The sequence below is a fragment of the Lagopus leucura genome, unplaced genomic scaffold (assembly GCF_019238085.1).
Source record: "Lagopus leucura isolate 7727_CA_CO unplaced genomic scaffold, USGS_WTPT01 Super-Scaffold_100024, whole genome shotgun sequence".
In the NCBI taxonomy this organism is placed as follows: Eukaryota; Metazoa; Chordata; class Aves; order Galliformes; family Phasianidae; genus Lagopus; species Lagopus leucura.
The window spans coordinates 2,597,743-2,616,023 of record NW_024962276.1 but is presented as its reverse complement, the minus strand read 5'-3'; the positions used below and the strand labels follow the sequence as shown (position 1 = coordinate 2,616,023).

The 18,281-nt window shown below is 41.3% G+C and overlaps 1 protein-coding gene across 7 annotated transcripts in view; it reads left to right on the top strand.

The window, feature by feature from the left end:
• The window catches only part of GTF2I (general transcription factor IIi), a 51,789-nt gene that overhangs the window by 16,722 nt on the left and 16,786 nt on the right, over positions 1–18,281 (top strand). For 6 of the 7 annotated variants that reach the window (XM_042879510.1, XM_042879511.1, XM_042879509.1 and 3 more), the window contains 10 exons: positions 843–920; positions 4,592–4,651; positions 6,895–6,957; positions 8,155–8,256; positions 9,344–9,409; positions 12,309–12,492; positions 14,225–14,283; positions 14,993–15,064; positions 15,642–15,825; positions 16,145–16,212. In XM_042879510.1, coding sequence (XP_042735444.1) covers positions 843–920; positions 4,592–4,651; positions 6,895–6,957; positions 8,155–8,256; positions 9,344–9,409; positions 12,309–12,492; positions 14,225–14,283; positions 14,993–15,064; positions 15,642–15,825; positions 16,145–16,212 — 936 coding nt within the window. The remainder of the gene's footprint in view (positions 1–842; positions 921–4,591; positions 4,652–6,894; positions 6,958–8,154; positions 8,257–9,343; positions 9,410–12,308; positions 12,493–14,224; positions 14,284–14,992; positions 15,065–15,641; positions 15,826–16,144; positions 16,213–18,281) is intronic. The other variant, XM_042879512.1, reaches the window with a different exon arrangement.

Here is an 18,281-nt window from a genome sequence, read left to right as displayed (position 1 = left end):
TAAAAATCAAAAAAAAAAAAAGAATAGAATCATTCCCTGCAGCTGGGACAGGATGCTGCGAGGCACTGTGTTCCCTGTAGCAAAGCAGTGCTTAGGTGTATGCTTTGAGATTAACACAGCAATAATTGCAGGGAGACAACAGGTTTGTTTGGAGATGAGTTGTGCCTTCCTGCTTCCCTGGTTTGGGCTGTGCAGTTTGGTGTTTTGTAGAACTGTGTTTTGTTGTGGGGGAAGGAAGCTGTTCTTTGTAATTCTTCAGAAATCAGATGGTGTTTGCAGGGATGTTTGCTTTGTAGGGATGCATTTAGTGCTGGATCACCTCTGATGGGAACCGTATTGAGACACGAGAAACGTGCAACGTCACTGTGTCACTTGGTCACTGTTTTGTTTTTTTTTTCCCCTCAGCAATTGTTTAGTGCCTCAGCACTTGGAAATCAATTTGTATCTAAACAAGAAAAGAAAACTAGCTAGAATATTAGGGGTTTTTTTGTTTGCTTGTTTTTGAGTTATTGACTTTTTTAGTTGTTAAGAACTTCATAGAATGGCCTGGGGTGAAAAGGACCACAATGACCATCTAGTTTCAACCCCCTGCTGTGTGCAGGTTGCCAACCAGCAGCCCAGGCTGCCCAGAGCCACTTCCAGCCTGGCCTTGAATGCCTGCAGGGCTGGGGCATCCACAGCCTCCTTGGGCAACCTGTTCCAGTGCCTCACCACCCTCTGTGTGAAAAACTTCCTCCTAATACCCAACCTAAACCTCCCCTATGTCAGTTTAAAACCATTCCCCCTTGTCCTATCTTGATTATCTTTAATCTACTTATTTGATTCTTTTATTGCTTCTACAGGAATTCCTTTGGAAATGTCAACAGTGACAGTGAAGGAAGAATCAGAGGATCCTGATTACTATCAGTACAATATTCAAGGTAGAGATAGCAGCTTCTGCATCTGCTTATCTCCTCACTGGGTTGGCTCCTGAAAGAGTTGCTCTCCCTCTACTCTCCTTCTGCCTACTTGTGGTTGTCAGACATAAAATTGCTTGCTGCTGTTATGATTACAGCATCTCCATGCTGGCTGCTGTTAAGTTGTACTTCACATCTTTTGTTATTCTTCAGAGTAATATTGGTAACGTATGAGTGTGTTTGGGACTTAACAGAGAAGCTTGTTTCTTTTCTTTTCTTCTCCTTTTTTTTTGGCTGGATTTTTTTTTTTTTTTTTTTTTTTTTTTTTTTTTTTCCTGCATGCAAAATATTTCCACGGATGTTTTTAAGCAGGGAGCAAACCCTGCTGATAGTAATGCTCAGAGCAGTGCTTGAATCTTTTCTTTAGTTTCAGCTGCATCAATTGCTTTCCTTGGAGGGAAAGACCAGTGCATGCCAAAACTGTTTTGAAAGTTAAGATTATATTCCTATAGACAAAGCATAGCAGCATCTGTGAGATCCATGACTGTGGCTCTGAGTATATTTTGAAATATTTCTCAGTTGTGCTTCATCTGTTCATATCTAATGAAAATACTGCAAGTTAATCTCAACCAGGAACAAATAAAGAAATCCGTAAGAAAATCATGTTCTGTAGGTTAAAATGAGCAGTAAGTAAGAAGCCCTAATTACAAATGGCAATATAAAAAATATAAATAGATCCCTAAATGTATTATTTCAGCTTCTTTGCATTTGTCATTAGGATAGCAGTATAAAAAAAAAAAAAAAAAAAAAAAAAACCACAGGCAAGTTGCCATGCATCTCTGAAGGACAATAATATATTGAAGAGTGGGCTGCAAAGCAGCCCATCCTTCCATTCTGTAATAATATATTATTTAAGCAAGATTTTTGTTGGTGTTTCAACACAAAAATTCCTATTAGATTATTTCCTATATTAGATTATTTTCTAACCTGTTTTAATTGCTTAAAACATACTAATAAGAGAATGTTGGTTCTATGATGCTGTAATGTACAAACATCGTTCAGAATGACCATAACCACATGGCAAACCAAAATGTCTCTACTCAGTGCAGAATTTGAAAGGTGAATTATCTGGGATTATGATCATCTTTTCTTTGTGCTTGTTCATTGCTTAGCCTCTGGGTCCGTGGGTTTACAGGAAGGATATAATGCAGTAATAACAGCTGCTTTTTTGGAGCTGTCATCTTTCTTTGCTTTTCAGCCCCTTGTGGCTTTCTGTTTCATGCAAAAAAACCCCACAATGTCAGAATTTGGCCACTAGCCTGAAGTGCAATCCGTCCCTGTTTGAAAAGAGTCTGTACTGAAATCACTAAGAAAGCAGTAACTTGTTGTAATGCAAGCATGTTGGAACTAAAGAAAATCAATTTATACGGCATGCTTCCATAGTGAAGTCCAGGCAATGTGGATTTTCTTAAGGAGTTTCTCTTGTCTTTCATTAGACATCTCTAAATTTAAATCTTATGGGTGGGAGGTAATGTACACCTTTTTCAGATAAATAGATGCTCCAGTAACAACTCTCCTTTCCCCCACTCCCAGTGTAGTAAACTTATATTTAAGGGGAGGCTACACTTGAGTCTACTGGGAGGAAGGATGATGTGCTGTGAGCCAAAGAGATTTTACCTGTCATAGTGTGTTACCTTCCCCTCAAGTCAAGAAGCTTCCCCTTCGTTTCTTTGAGTGGCTATCACCAAGGTTCAAGCCAAAGGTTGTACAAAATATACAAAGCTATAAATTCAACAGGAACAGGAGGAGAGCCAAGAGGAGAGCCTCAGAGAAGTACAGTTCTACCAAGGTGTGTTTTGAGAGGTGAGATCAGTCTACACAGGCATTTCCTTTTGTGTAGACAGACTGCAGAAAAAAGGAAAATGGCTGGGATCTCACTAAGAATATCCTACGGCAAAAGCTGGGTTTATTGATTTATGAGAAGAAATAACTTATATGTTACAGAACAGCAACGTGCCTGGGGCTTCCTGGAGAGATGATTTACTGCTGGAATTTCACAGTTATTGTTTTTTTGAGTATTTGTTTTCTCTCACATGTCTGTAATGCTGACCAGGAGTCTGCATGCCTTGGTGGCACACACAACTCTCCACTGAATCAAAGGGGGGAGAAATTAGAATTGGAGATGGACGTTCTTCTCATCCCTTATTATCTCATAATCTGCTGTGGCATTTGGATCTTGCCATGAATTAACTCCTGAATTACTAAATTTAGGAAGGTGGTGCTCGAAGTACAAAGCAAGAAGATAAGGAAATAGAACATTTTAACCTTCAAAAACTTCCCCCAAGTGTTTTGATAGGGCATTAGGGACAGTTTTCTTTCAGTGGGCAGTGGCAATGTGGAAGGTTATTGGTTACTTTTTCCTCTATCCTGGACAAATGTGAAGATCAGTGCAATGTTAAATGCTTTGGCTGACACTGGAGACAACCTATTTGAAAGGAAGGTGCAGATTTGACTGGTGACTAAATAAGGTAAAGGACAGTAAAACTGCAGGACTAAATAAAATCATGAGTTCCAAAAATCATATAGGTACCTAACGTTGCTGTAAGCACCTAATCTATGAGCTCTTAGGATAGGAAATGTTAGTTAACATGCTGTTTCTTGGTTTAGTGTCCTCGAAACAAGAACATCCTTGTGCCTATGCCTACCTTGTGTTCAGGAGTGTTGGCCAGTAACAAACCTGGACACTGAGCTAGAAGGCTGCAAACAAGGTGCAGGCTGTCTCGAAGATCTTTCTTGGAAGGAATGAGGTTGGAAAGCCATTGGTGCCAGAAGGAGAACAGCTCTGAAGCAGTGAACAAAATAGAATTGGGCTGTATGTATTTTAGTTTTTTCAGTTTACGCAGAAGCAGAAATATGTTAAAGGAATTACTCAGGGGTACGTACCATCTTCTGTCCTCTTTAACAGCACAGAATGAAACATGGCCCATATAGAATTGAGTCTTGCTAATTACCAGGCACTTCCTGAAAGAAGCATGTTTTGCCCAGTGAAACTTACAGGTTCGAGTCTTCTGTTACCATTGATGCCTTGAGGTTTAAACAAAGAGAACTAGAAGCAGAAGGAAATGGCTGCAAGCAGCGTGTCCTGTGAGTGAATGGGTTCTTCAGCTCTTAGACTGGTCTCCACATGAACTTGGCTATATAAATCTGGGGAAAGTAGGACTTGACACATAGGCACTAACTTGAAAATTCCACAGAATATGTAGAGAAAAGAGAGTGGTAAGGTGCTGGAACAGCTGCCCAGAGAGGCTGTGGATGCCCTGACCCTGCAGGTGTTCAAGGCCAGGCTGGATGGGGCCCAGGGCAGCCTGGGCTGGTATGAAATGTGGAGGTTGGTGGCCCTGCATGTAGCAGGGGGTTGGAGATTCATGATCTTTGAGGTCCCTTCCAACCTGGACTATTCTATGAAAATACCATCTTGTGCTTCCTGGTGCCTTCCATTAGTCCCTCAAATTTTGCTCAAGTGAATGAGAGAAGGCATAGAAGCGTTCATAGTTCACAGCTGAATTCAACTTTGCAGGAAGTCTGAAGTGAGCACGTGGTGCCTAAAGTTGGGTTATTTGTCAGCTTTCTCTGTGGAGTGGGAAGATGAGTGTATGGTGAGACTCAACTGAAAAAATGTTCTCTTTGTTTCCAAGGAGGCCCTTCTGAAACATCAGAGATGGATGAAAGAATTGCTCTGGCCAAAAGTTACACAGGTAGGTCTGTATATACATAGATATTTAATTTAGCTGGGTGTGATGTGAACAGCACACAGAACAAAGTATACAGAAAGCATATCCTTAGGGGAAGCAGTTCCTTACTGAATCTCAAGAACATCTGAGATGAATTGATTCATAAATTGCATTTCTTTCTGCTTTTTCTTGTTTATTAAAAGTACCATTCTGCCCATTTGCAGACATTAGGAAAAGCTCATCTGCATTTCAACAGTGGGTTTCTTTATAAGGTCAGAGTGCTGTCATCAGGTTTCAAGGTTCAGAGACTGAACCTTCATTATGGTGTTCATCTGAACGTTATCGTTCTGAATTTTTGGCTTATGAAAATCCTTGCTTTGAATATTCAGTGTCCAAAAGTTACTTTTTTGTGTTATGAGATGTTTGTCTAAAGGCAGCCACTAGGATTCCAGTTGCAGTGACAGAGCACGTGTGGAAATAACAGTAGAAGGTGTTTTGCATGAAAGCAAAGTAATTGGATTTTTCTTTTTACGGAAATACTTAAAGTTGGCATCTTAAAGTTGTACATTTTCTCCAAGTGTTCTTTCTACATGGTTGCCTTTTTGTATTTATTATTATTATTATTAATCCCCCAAACCATGGTGCTCTGTGGCTTACTGTCGTGATGGGAGTTGCCATGCTTCTAATTAATGAATTATAATTGTAAGGTGCCTATCACCCAACATTCTAAACTCCTGCCTCTCAAACCTAAGCTGTAAGCATTTTTTGGATGTTAAGACCAAGTTATGCTAGCAGCAGTATTCAGTCTTCCCAGTCTCATCATTTCATGCTTTGAAGATACATATCACCACACTTAAAGGTGCTGTTACATGAAATTTAACAGCATTTCTCCTGATACAGGAGAATGAAGTTCTCTGCTCTCGTGCTGGCTGCACAGCTAGCACTGCTTATTTGAAAGGGAAGTCTAGGCACTGTATTTTCCAAAGCATAGTGCTGTGAGCCCTTGGTGCCTGATTGTAGGGAGTGATAGCCGATGGCTGAGAATCTGACTTTGCTTTATTTTTGCCTGTGTAGCATTTCATTGCTATAGATGCTGTGTGTGGCACTTTGTGTCAGAGTAGGGTTTTCTTACACTCTTTTCCTGAATGAGGGAGAGACAAAACTTCCACGTGCATGGAATGGCCCAGGTTGGATATAGCTGCCAAGTGCTTGTTAGTTTTAGTAGGACTGGGTGAGTGTGGAGCACAACACTGTTGAAATTCAGTAATCAGAAAGTTAAACTGAATGGCAGTGCCAGAGAGTGACAACATTAAGAACTGTAAGGGATGCTGCTGCTTAGCACCTGTGTTTATTTACCTTATTACCTGATACAAGGATATAAGATCAAAAAAATACCTCACCATGATCATACTGTGTTGGGGGGAAAAAGCAACCACAAGCCTTTAGTGTTTATGCCTGATGATACGTTTGACATAATTTGTGTCATCCAGATAAGGTATCTCAGTATTGCTGGACCTCTACCACACATGGCATCGTATGGAAAGGAGAGAAGGGTCCCTCCAACAAAGTGATGTGGGGTGATAGAGCTTACAGAAACCTGAGCTAAGATAGTCCTCAAAGTGTGCAAACAGTGTTGCTCTGCCAGAAGAGTTAATGTTTTCCCTCATGCACAGCTATGAGTGGTTACTGAGATGACTGACATTGCTTTTGTTAAATTTTCTAGGAGTTAAATTCAAATTGCTTTCTGCTACCAGGTGCTGATGGCCTAATCCTGTTTACTGTATTGGTACAGGCTGCCCCTATGCAAGCATTTTCATTTTCACTGTTGGCCTTTGGAGCCTGTTGTGGGAAACCATCGTAGTGCAACAGCTCTGAATCTGTGTAAATGATAAAGAAATGCATCATCTGTAGGGCTACACAGGCTTTGTTTATGTTTTTGGTAATCCTTGATAGCTAAGAGAAAAATATTTATGATTCTATTAATCCTATTAAGCCAAGAGTAAGGAATTTCCTCCTGTCATTAATGCCAGCCCTCTGTGCTGCTGTACATGTGATTTACCATGTATAATCCCTGCCTAGAGTTGCTTAAAGGCTTATGGTAAGAAAGCTTTGCTCCTTTTTTTTGTTGCATGCTGTAAATGTGAAACATTTCAGTGAGTCAGGGAGCTTCTTGACAGGTGTCAGTTAAAGCAGAAAATCGTTGAGTGCTTGGTTAAAAGTGTTTGTGTCCAAACAGAAGTTCAGAAGTTGTTTTTTCTCCCCTTCAGATTCCTCCCAGCATCCTCCTTCAGAAACACGTGAGGATCCCGAGGTCGAGGTCACCCTGGAAGGTAAGTTATCCAGTTCCTATGTTTCTGTTTGTAGGGCTTTTATGTCAGTATGTAATACTGTACTTCCTAATGTGTGATAATATACTTTCTAAAGCAACTGGGCTTGTTCAGAGAAGAGAAGGCTGTGGGTAAATGTCATTGCAACCTTCCAGTACTTAAAGGAGTTCACAAACAGGAAGGAAAGCAACTTTGTACGTGGGCAGATAGAGATAGGACGAGGGAATGGCTTTAAAGTAGAAGAGGAGAGTTTTAGGTTAGATGTTAGGGGGAAATTCTTATTCTCAGAGGGTGGTGAGGCCCTGGCACTGCTGCCCGTTGAAGTGTGGGTGCCCCATCACTGGAGATGCAGGCTGATCTGGTTGGGGGGCAACCAGCCTGTGGCATTGGGTGGACTTGGGTGGGCTGTGAGGTCCCTGTCAGCCCAACCATGCTGTGATTCTATGGTTCTAACTAAACTATATGCACGCTGACCTGGGCGTGTGCTGTTCTACACGTGAAATTAACTTCTCTGTCTGCTTTAACCATTTTCTCATTCAAATATGCAAGTGTTGGTGACTGGAGTTTTCCAAGAACTTGTGGGTTTGTAGAGAAGCCAGTGCTGTGGGGTGGGAGCTGACTGGCTGAGTAGCACCTTGCTTAAAAAAGACCTCAGGGTCACAGATGTCTGCATCCACTTGTATGTTTTTTGGCTAGGGCAGACCTTCTGTTTAATGAATTTCACCAAAGTTCATCAGTTTTGCATTGATTTTAAACTGACTTTAGCACCTTTGAGGTCTTCAGTATTGAACTTAAGCATTATTTGTCAGTGCTTGTTGGTGGAAGGGTACTTTTAGTTGGATACAAAATCTAGTCTGTATGTGCACAATTCATTTGCTGTTTCTTTTGCTGTCACATAGTCACTGTGTGATCATGAGATGACCAGCTGTTTCAGAACACAATATTGTTTTCCTTAGGAAATGTAAAGAAGCTTTGACTTTTTTTTTCTCCTGTGTTCTGCTTTGTGCCAATGTTCTCACACAAATTGTTCCCACACAGGCCAGCAGCTTTCTAGAGTTACTCAAGTAATTTATTGCAAAATGTGAAGCTCTCATAAAGCATGGATCAATGTTTGTATTAAGGCTTGAAATTCAAACAGTTCCAACATTGCACATCAGTTCTCTGGATGGTAAAGCTGTGATATTTTCATGTTTCTTTCAGATGATGAAGACTACTTGCCCCCTAACAAGAGATCTAAGAACACTGAGGCAGCACCTGAAGCTGCCAGTACTGGGAAAAGAAAAGCGAGAGAGTTCAATTTTGGTAAGAAAAAAAAATTCAAGATTTATTTCCCTCTGATTTGTTTCATCAAGAGGTATTAGGCAGTTTCACAGTGCTGGAGTAAGGCATGCCAGTGCTTGGTCAGTTTTTTTGTCGGTTGACTTACTGTGCAAGAAAATCAGACTGAATGTGCTACTGAAGTGAAGGATGACAAGCATTAGATCAGGAATGTGTCCAGATGGTCTTCCTTGATATGCACTGTGAGCTGTAAAGGCAACCAGCAAATCTGTTGTGCTGAGTAGCATGTTCTCATCCTCACAGATGCACAAACTGTTGTCTCAGGACTGTCCATGTGTTCAGCAGCTCTATGCACTGAAACAGGGTTTTCCCTTCAACCCAATAAATTCTGGCTTGTATCTTTCTGACTCTTACGGTAGAGTTGCTGTTAATCCACTGTCCTGCAGTTCAGCAGAAAATGCTGTTGCATGCTCTCTGTCATGAGCAGAAAATAAGACGTTAATGTGTTGGCGTTTAATCCAATTTTCCAGGGAATACACAGTTGGAATTGGATAAATTCTGTCTTGCAACTTGCATCTTCCTTCAGAAGTAGGATTTATGAGGAGGTCTTGCAAAATCAGGACTTAGGGAAATGTTGGATTAAGGAAGAGGAAGACGTAGAGCTTCCTGATCCATGTAGTTGTATGGATTAACACCAAAACAAGTTCACGTGCTCACTGTCAGCTTCATCAAGCTGTTCAGGCCCTGGATTCAGACAGCTACCAACGGCAGCTGCAAACTGACTTTTCACCTAATGGTGGTCAGAGCTGCTGACTGAGGCATCAAAGAAAAGTTTGGGACTTGGTTTAGCATGGGTTTTGTCCTTTTTTGTTTTGTTTTCTTTAAAAAACAAACAAACAAAACCTTGATTTAAGATCTACACAAGTTTGGGAAGCAATCTTAAACATCTTATTCTTTCGGATTTTATCCATGTATTTTGAGGTTTAGTATTGCCAGAATCTGTATGTAGATGAGCAATAAAAGCACGCTGCATGTTTCTGTTAGTGGTAACAGGTCTTACAAGAGATTCTCGTTTTTGTCTGCAGTCTGACTTGTCCTCTTTTCTTTGCAGATAAATGGAACGCACGAATTACAGACTTGAGAAGGCAAGTTGAAGAACTGTTTGAGAAAAAATATGGTATGTGTCACAATCCTCTTAAAACAACTGTTTCTGTTCCTTTGGCAATGGAAATCACAGCATTTTTGTGTACGTGTTGTTGGTGGCTCTGAAGCAGACTAGCACCAAAGAGTAAAATGTTACTAGAGGGCTTAAAACAGTGGGCATTAGCCTTTTTGATGAGAGAAGTTTGGCACTGGAGTGCAAAACTTGATTTCAGTTTTCAGTTATGCTCAGTTTCCTGGAGCATAGCTCCAGTATGCTAATGTTCTGGGCACCTGTGTTTGAAAGACTCAGTGTTTTTTGGTAATTAAACAGAATCTTTAAGTAAAATAACCTTAGAGAATGCCTTTGGGGATTGGTTACCATTGATTGTTACTTTCTGATCATGATTGGCTTGCAGTGAAGCATATCCTGGGGAAAAAAAAGAAGCACGTGTGTTAGACTTTGGAATGGCTTTGGGTGTTGTACATTGGCATCTTTTGTGTCCACATATCACCAAGTAAGACAGCAGCAGTACAAATTTCAAAATACCCAGTGGTGCTTTTGCCATCAGAAGTGGAAGTGTTCTCTGAATGGAGCTTATGGTCTGTCAGAGTTGTTGCATGTTTCAGGTGTGACCATCAGCTGACACTTGAACAGCCCATTGGAGGCAGCTCACACTGAATGAAAACAGCTCAAGTTGTTTTGTTGCTTCTGTTTGTTGCTTTTGCTGCAGGAATTCTGTGCATTGCTTTAAATTTCATGTTGGTGTTTGCACATATCCAGTGTAAAGATCTCCTGTGGAGTCTGCTGGGAGAGCTATTCCTGACTTTCTGTCTAAGGTCTTGGTATTAAGCCATCGCCTTTTCCCCTGTAGATGACAGTCCATTGATTCATGAACCAATTCCATACCAGGTTCCATTTCTTTCTATCTACATGGGCATGCAATTTCTTATTTACTTAAATGAGTTATGGATGTTCAGAATTCTTTTCAGATTTGTTGGCTTTTGGAGTTCTAAAGCATTCTAGCAATGTCAGCTGCTGTCAAACATTACTACTGACTTGTCTGAAAATGTATTTATTTTGGTGTTTAGGTGTAGAATGAATAAAAATACTTTTTATAGTATAAATACAAGAGTGTCTCACAAATATAGGCTAAATTGAAACTTGTATTCAATGGGATTTCTTTGCAAAAGCTTGCAAATCTAAGGAGCCTCTCTGCAGGCTGTGTTACTGATTGCATTGGTTGATTGAAGAGTATTTGCTGAAACATTTGTTGATTGAAGTGAAGTAAGGACTCCTGCTTAAAAAGGAGAAATAATTAAAAAGACAAAACCTCCTCAGTTGTAGCTATTTAAAGAAGTTTTGGTACCTTTGAAGGAATGATCTAGATTTTAGTGCTTTCCTTGCTTTTTTTCCCCCCCGTGGCCAACTGTTACTCACGAATGTTGCTTTCCAGCTGCAACTCATCTCTGGGTTTGTTATGCTCCTTACAACTCACCACAACAGCCTCCAGGGCTGCAGGTTTTGTTTGAATTTCTTAGAAAAGGTACATAACTGCAGTAAGAAGCTGCTTCAGTGAAGGGCTGGGATGATACACAGCAGTGCATTTGGTGGTTGTCCCACATCTCCTCTGACAGTCATGTTTGGGTAGGTTTTCTTTGGTCTGTGTGTCCATCTCTTTGCAGAACGACATTCTGGCTGTAGTTTTGGCCATCTTATTATTAGCAGTTGGAGCCAACTGTGGTCGAAACACAACTCTCTTCATGATTTTCTGGAACTTATGTATTTCATGCTCATCAGAATTTAAGACCAAAATGCAGGCAGTTTTTTCAAAGCTTCCCCTTTTGTGCCGTAAACACACCTGAATTCATCATTTATAAGTGGTAGAAAGGGTATGTTATCCATATGCCTTTAAAAACTAGATTGTTTTATTGCACGTAAGAACTTCGGAGTTCATGTGAACCCGTGCAAATATGCTGTTTCCCATTGCTTGAAAAAGTGCCTTCAGTAGTTCCGTGCTGCAAGCACAAACATAACTGCATGCAACACGTTGCATTATCAAAGAGGGCACCTCTTTGATCTGTTAATATTTTTCCCCTCACGTAATTTCTAACATCTGATGTCCATAGCAGAACAACAGGATGTTCCAAACTATTTGCAGACCAATCAGATGCTGGTAGGGAATTCTTGTTGCATGATCTGCAAAATTAAGGTTCCATTGTGAGTAAAAAGAGATTAGAGCTCTTGGTATTTGTAAACTGTCATGTCTTTTTGTTAAAACATGTGGCAGCCTGGTACCTGGACAGGGTACTTTGGAGGGGGAATGGCTGTTACAAGGGATAGTGATAGGATAAGGGGGAATGGTTTTAAACTGAGACAGGGGAGGTTTAGGTTGGATATTAGGAGGAGGTTTTTCACACTGAGGGTGGTGAGGCACTGGAACAGGCTGCCCAAGGAGGCTGTGGATGCCCCATCCCTGCAGGCATTCAAGGCCAGGCTGGATGTGGCTCTGGGCAGCCTGGGCTGCTGGTTGGTGATCCTGCACACAGCAGGGGGTTGGATGTGGATGAGCACTGTGCTCCTTTTCAACCCAGGCCATTCTGTGATGCTGTGATGGTAGGTGTATCAATGTGATCTGGTCCTTGTAACTTTAGGAGATACCCTGAGGTTATTTTCCAGTGCTATGAGAAGCCATTGTGTGTTTTTTCACTGGCTTCAAAGGTTTCATTAGCAGGGCAAAACTTTTCTGGGTGATGTTAGAAGTATACTATGAAGTTCTGTAGTGATTTCTTGCATTTCTAAAGTACACCAGAACTTTAATAAGAACAGACCCCCTCCTCCCCAGCAAGACATGACTAACTTTTATAAACCCATAACAGCAGAGCAGCAGAGCCACAAGCTGGTCTAATTATTTCATTCTCCTTCTCTCTTAAAGCTCAGGCCATAAAAGCAAAGGGCCCCGTGTCCGTCCCGTACGCCCTCTTCCAGTCCCACGTGGAAGACCTCTATGTGGAAGGCCTGCCGGAGGGCATTCCCTTCAGACGGCCGTCCACGTACGGCATTCCTCGTCTGGAGAGGATTCTCGTAGCGAAGGAGCGGATCCGCTTTGTGATTAAAAAGTAAGGAATCCTGTGGGTTTCGTCCCTGCTTTATACTTTTTTTCTTCTTTCTTGTTTCAGTCCACGCTGCTTCATGTCATCTTCGCGCGTTTCCACGCTGATTTCTGCTGAGGCGTTGCTTTGCAGTATTGATGAGTAGTTTTTATTTCAGGCTTGCTGAGATGAGAAATTCAGCTTATCAGATCAGCAGAACACCACAGCGGTGGCTTAGATCTGGATGGATCTCTTAAATCTTAGAGGCTTTTTTATCATGGGCAGATCACTTTGTAATATTTTAGTCTCAGCAGCTGTAGGATGCACTGGAAGCCACTGACTTAGGCACATTTAATGCTCTCTGAAGATCCTGGCCTGAGTTTCAGTTTCAGACAGTGCTTTTATTTTTCTCTTGCTGCAATGGTGTAAAGGTCTGTATCTGTAGATAGCATCTCCCAGGACAAGTTTGAGGCCAAAACAGTGACTGCTTCTTAGGACTTAGGGGGGTGTGTGTGTGTGTGTGTGTGCATACAGTGTCCTTGATGTTACCATGAAGTACATTTGGTAGCATACATGAAGACAGACCTTACATGTACATGGGAACTGTTTGAGGGCCCAGGTGCCTGCCTTCTCACCCTGGCAGGATATCATCTGTCTCTGAGTCTCACATCTTAACTCTGTGGCATCTTCTGGGCTCCTTTCTCTTTTTCTCATTTCTCGCCTCAGTGTCTTTTCTAGGAGAACCCTGATGTGATTGCTACAAAGGCAGGTGGGATTTTGGGGTGCCTGAACCCCATTAGTGAATTCAGGATATGCTGGGAGAGACTGCAGTGCCACGCGTGCCACTTTGGTAGACGATGTGCGGATTTGATAGTGCCTGGCTATTTGCCTTTTGTCACTTCAGACATGCAATGTTTCACACCAGAGATGGGTATTGATGGCATTGTACTGGTGTGCAGGGCTGTAGGGCCTTATCCAGGAGCTTTTGAAGTGGGTAGGGATGTGCTGATTGCAATGGTCAGGCTCAGGATCAGTGGAAGTGGCAGCCTTTGCCTCTGTGCATGCCACCTTTGAAAGGTTTTATGTTTTGTTTCTGTCACCTCAGCCTTGCAGGTGAAAAGAAAAGAGGGAGAGCCATAGCTCTGCTTCTTGTCTCACTTAAAATCAGCCACTGTGCAGAGATTTTAATATTAATACAGTACAGGAGCCAGCTCTGGTCAGATTTCTGTTAGTGGGTAACAGTAACTCATTTACACTGCTTATCAGTCTTGCAGTGTATGGTAACCAGAGCAGCACAACTCTGAGAAATGCCATAGTTAAAAAAATGTGGTGTTCTGGTATGGATAAAAGCAGCTGTGATTGTCCAACAGAAATGTCTGCTGTAAATATTTGTTTTTAAAGGTTAACTTTTCAGTTTTCTTCTTTGTCTCTGATGATAGTTTTGACTGGTAAGTGCATCTTAGACCTCAGAGATGATTTCAGTCTCTGATACTATGAAATGTTATGGCTGTTATGGTGGATGTCAGTGTCAGGAATGAGAAATATTTTTGTCAGGAGAGTTTCACCCAGCTCTGATCATATTTCAGTGTTAATTGGAATGTAATATTATGAATCTTAATATCTCTTTACTGTTTTTGATCCTTCAGTGGTGACTTCTATTTGCTAGATGTATCTGCTAGAGAGGCTGTAACTAAGGGCTGTAACTTCTGGTTTACCCCAGTTTGTATCACTTTTGAAGCATGGATCTTAAATCTTCTAGGCACGAGCTTTTGAATTCAACTCAAGAAGATGCACCAGTGGACAAACCAGCTGCAGGAGGTGGGTCTTCAGATGTGCAGGTTGATTGCCATATGGTTTCCTCCTTGTCTGTTGGTCTTAGCGATGCCTACAACCAGCTTTTACTGCAATAATTGCAAATAATTCTTCTTGTTCTGGATTATCTTTAGCTTCAGAGTGATAGCAGTTGACCAATAAAGTCTTCAGATCCTGCAAGTAGTTTGGAAATCTAGCAATTTTTTCCTGTCATTTATTCTTTATTCATATGCATGACACTATTCTAAGCAATCAAATTCAAATCATTGGATGTAATTTAATGGGTGTTGGAGCTGGTTGATCTTTGAGGCCCCTCCCAATACAAGCCATTCTATGATTCTAAGAGGTATTGTACACAAACAGTAGAGAAATAGATTCAGGAAGCTCACCATGAGTGCACAACTAGGAGCAGAATGATACCTCATCTGTTGTGAAAGCTTGCTTGTGGATGTTCGGTGCTTAAGGAAAACTTGAAAACAAGTTGTGTGCATGGCTTTAAGGTGATATTTGAGATGATTAAAATGGGGAAAAAACACCAAAACAACCAACTGATCCCACCTCCAAATGGGAACTATGGATTGAAGGAATATAAAAGCACTGCTTTTATATTGTTGAATGCGTGCTGCTTCAGCTGTCCAACTGAAAATATAACCAAGTAATTAGGGAATGTTTTTATTTTTATTTTTCCTTTTGCCTGTGTCATTCTAAAATGCAGTGAAGGAGGAGTGGTATGCCAAAATCAACAAACTGAGAAAGGCGGTAGATCAGCTCTTCTGTAAGAAGTTTGGTGAGCACGGCGTTGTTGTTTACTGTTGTGGTTTTGTGTTTCTTGAAGGTTGCTCTCAGTCATTTGTGTCAATGTCTTCATAGGTGGCACCTTTGATTATTCATAATCCTAGCAGCTGATTGGAGGGAAAAAAAAGTAGTATTACTCTGTGTATACAACTAGTTAAATTATTAGTAAAAGAAGTTGAATGCAATACCATTAAAATTTGAACATTTCTGGATTTTATGAATTTTATGAAGTTGGCCATTTTATTTTATAAATCTGGGTTAAAATATTACGTGTTACTCCATAGCAGGTTTAAAACTTTGGATAAAACCATTGTATTATGCTCTACTGAAGAAGCCCTTAATAATGTCTGGCAATGTGGCTGCTCAATATCAACATAATGCAGTTTGGTAGAAGTTTGTTCTTGATATGCTGAGACTTGGAGTCTGTTGGATTCAGATATCCTGCATTGTACCAGCTTCTAAACTCATGCTTGCAGTGATGTGGAGGTTTTGTAGCTTTGAATGAAGCTTGTTTTTAACAGATAGAGATGGCAGACTGTCCAGTTAATGGGTTTATTCTGTTCTAACAGCTGAGGCCTTGGGGAGCACTGAGCCTAAAGCTGTTCCATACCAGAAATTCGAGGTCCATTCTGCTGACCTCTACGTTGAAGGTCTGCCTGAGAACATTCCTTTTAGGAGTCCATCCTGGTATGGGATCCCTCGCCTCGAAAAAATAATTCAAGTGGGCAACAGAATAAAATTTGTAATCAAAAGGTAAACATTTGTTTTAATGCCTCATCTTTTATTTTTTTTTTTTAAAGAGGGCAAACAAACACCGTTTTTGTAATCAACCACCTGCTTTCATTCAGTCACAAAGCATTCAGTCTTTGTTTGCCAAACAGGCACGTGAAATATTCTGCATTTTAAACTGAGTATTTGCAACCCTGACAAGTTTTCCAAAATATTTTGGTAGCGTGTCCACGAGTGCAAAATGCTCATCAGAAGGATCCCAACTTTTCACTTAATGTTATAAAAAGCATGCATTGCTTACGTTGTGTGAAGAATGGATAGATGATCTGCTTTCTGTTTGCAGGCCAGAGCTGCTAACTCTCAGTTCACCTGAAGTTACTCAACCTGGGACAGACACACCAGGCAAGACAGGTGCTGTCTCTAAGGGGCATTGGTGTGGTCTCAAGGGATTGGTGTGGAAACTCATTTGGATCGTTACAACACTTCTCAAGAAGTGATCCTTCTGTGATGTGTGCCATGATGTGCTTCTTGGGAGGTTTGAACAGAATACATCGATCATCATGAAAATAGATGGCTTTCTGAATTGTAGTGCATTCCAGCTATCTTTGAGTAGCTGAAATGGATCATATGCACAGCCCTGGAGAGCTGGAGTTGTTATCCTGCTCTGATGCAAAGCTCTGAAGTTCCTTAGCATTTCACAGCTAATTTAGCTGGGCTTTTCTTCAAGCCTCTGTTGTGAGGGAATTTTAATGACTTCTTGAAAGCAGAAGTGCTTTTGGAATAGGGAAAGAATCCAGATTAATTTAATGTGATGTTTTTATTGTTATTTGCCTGAGACAGCAGAATGCTCTTTTCTTGCTACAGAAGTGTATAATCCAGATCTTGGTGGTTTTTTTTATTTTTTTAAGTGTGAATCTGCTTGTAGTAATAACACAGACTGAGATCCAGAGGGTCCTAGGCTTTTTCCCACACATTTCTCTGGATAATCAAGGTCTGACTTGAAGAACCAATTGTATTGAGTTCTCTGCAGGGGGAGAAAAAAAAAAATCAGACTTGTAGAATCATAGAATGGCTTGGGTTGGAGGGGACCTCGAGGGGCATCTCGTTCCAGCCCCCCTCCTTGTGATGCTGACTGCTGGATCAAGCACCAGATCAGGTTGCCCAGGGCACGATCCAGCTTGGCCTTGAGCACCTCCAGGGATGGGGCATCTGCGCGCTCTGTCAAAAACTTACCCCTGGCATCTAATCTAAATCTCCTCTCTTCTAGCTTTAAGCTCTTGCCCCTTTTCCTCCCACTATCTACCTGTAGTAGAAGTTGATTTCACTCCTCTTTATGATCTCTCTGTAAATACTGGAATGCCATAAAGAGGCCTTCTCTACTCCAGGCTCAATAAGCTCAGCTCCCTCAGTCTGTCTGTGTAAGAGAGTTGTTCCAGCCTGCTTGCACCCTTCTGTTGATGCAGCCCAGAGCACTCCAGGCCTTCCAGGCTGTGATTGCATACTACTGGCTCATGTCAGCTTTTCCTCAAGCCCTTTTCTTCAGGGCTTCTTTCAGGTTCTCCTCCCAGTCTGTGCACATATCCAGGCTTGCCCCGACCCAAGCCTGGTGTCCTCAGCAAACTTGCTGTGAGCGCACTTGATTCCAACACCTGTGCTATTGGTAAAGATGTTAACGAATACTGGTCCTCACATGGACTGCTGGGGGACACCACTCCTGAGCAGCCTCCACCTGGAGGTAGAGCTGTTGACAACAGCTGCAACCATCCAACCATTCCTTATCCACCAAATAGTCCAGCCTACAAATCCATATCTCTCCAATTTAGAGGTAAGGACGTGGTGTGGAGCCATATCAAACACCTTACACAAGTGCAGGTACATGACATGTGTTGCATTTCTGTTTGTCCACTGATGCTGTCGCTGCACCGTAGGAGGCTGCTAGATGGGTTGGGCACAGTCTGCTCTTAGTGAAGCTGTGCTGGTTTGCTCAGATCACTCCTTCATCTCACATGTGCCTTAACATCTCTTCTAGAAGAATCTGGCACTGTTTGCCAGAAAAGATAGGCATTTTCTGGCTGCTAAGAGCATCTTTTGTTCATCTAAGCTACCAATAGTCAGCACTCCTATATTGACTTCTTTGTGACAAAAAAAAAAACAGGATTGAAGATGATTTTTTTAAGCTAATAAAAATGTTCAGAAAAGCACTCTTTAAATCCCTGTCTTCTGTTGTAAAGGGTGTTATACACTGGAATTAATTCTATCTTTGGAAACCCACTAGAATAATTCTTTCCTGCATCTGAAAGACATCCTGCTCTGAAAAACACGTTCTCCCACTTTGGACAACTTTGAAATTTGTAACTACATTTAAAGAGATTTTCCATTATATAAAGAGAGTTCCATGTATCATTTAAGCTTCCATTAATAGTCATTATTTGCTGCATGTCCTTGTCTATTTGTGTGCTTGTCTACTCATCAGGTTGAGA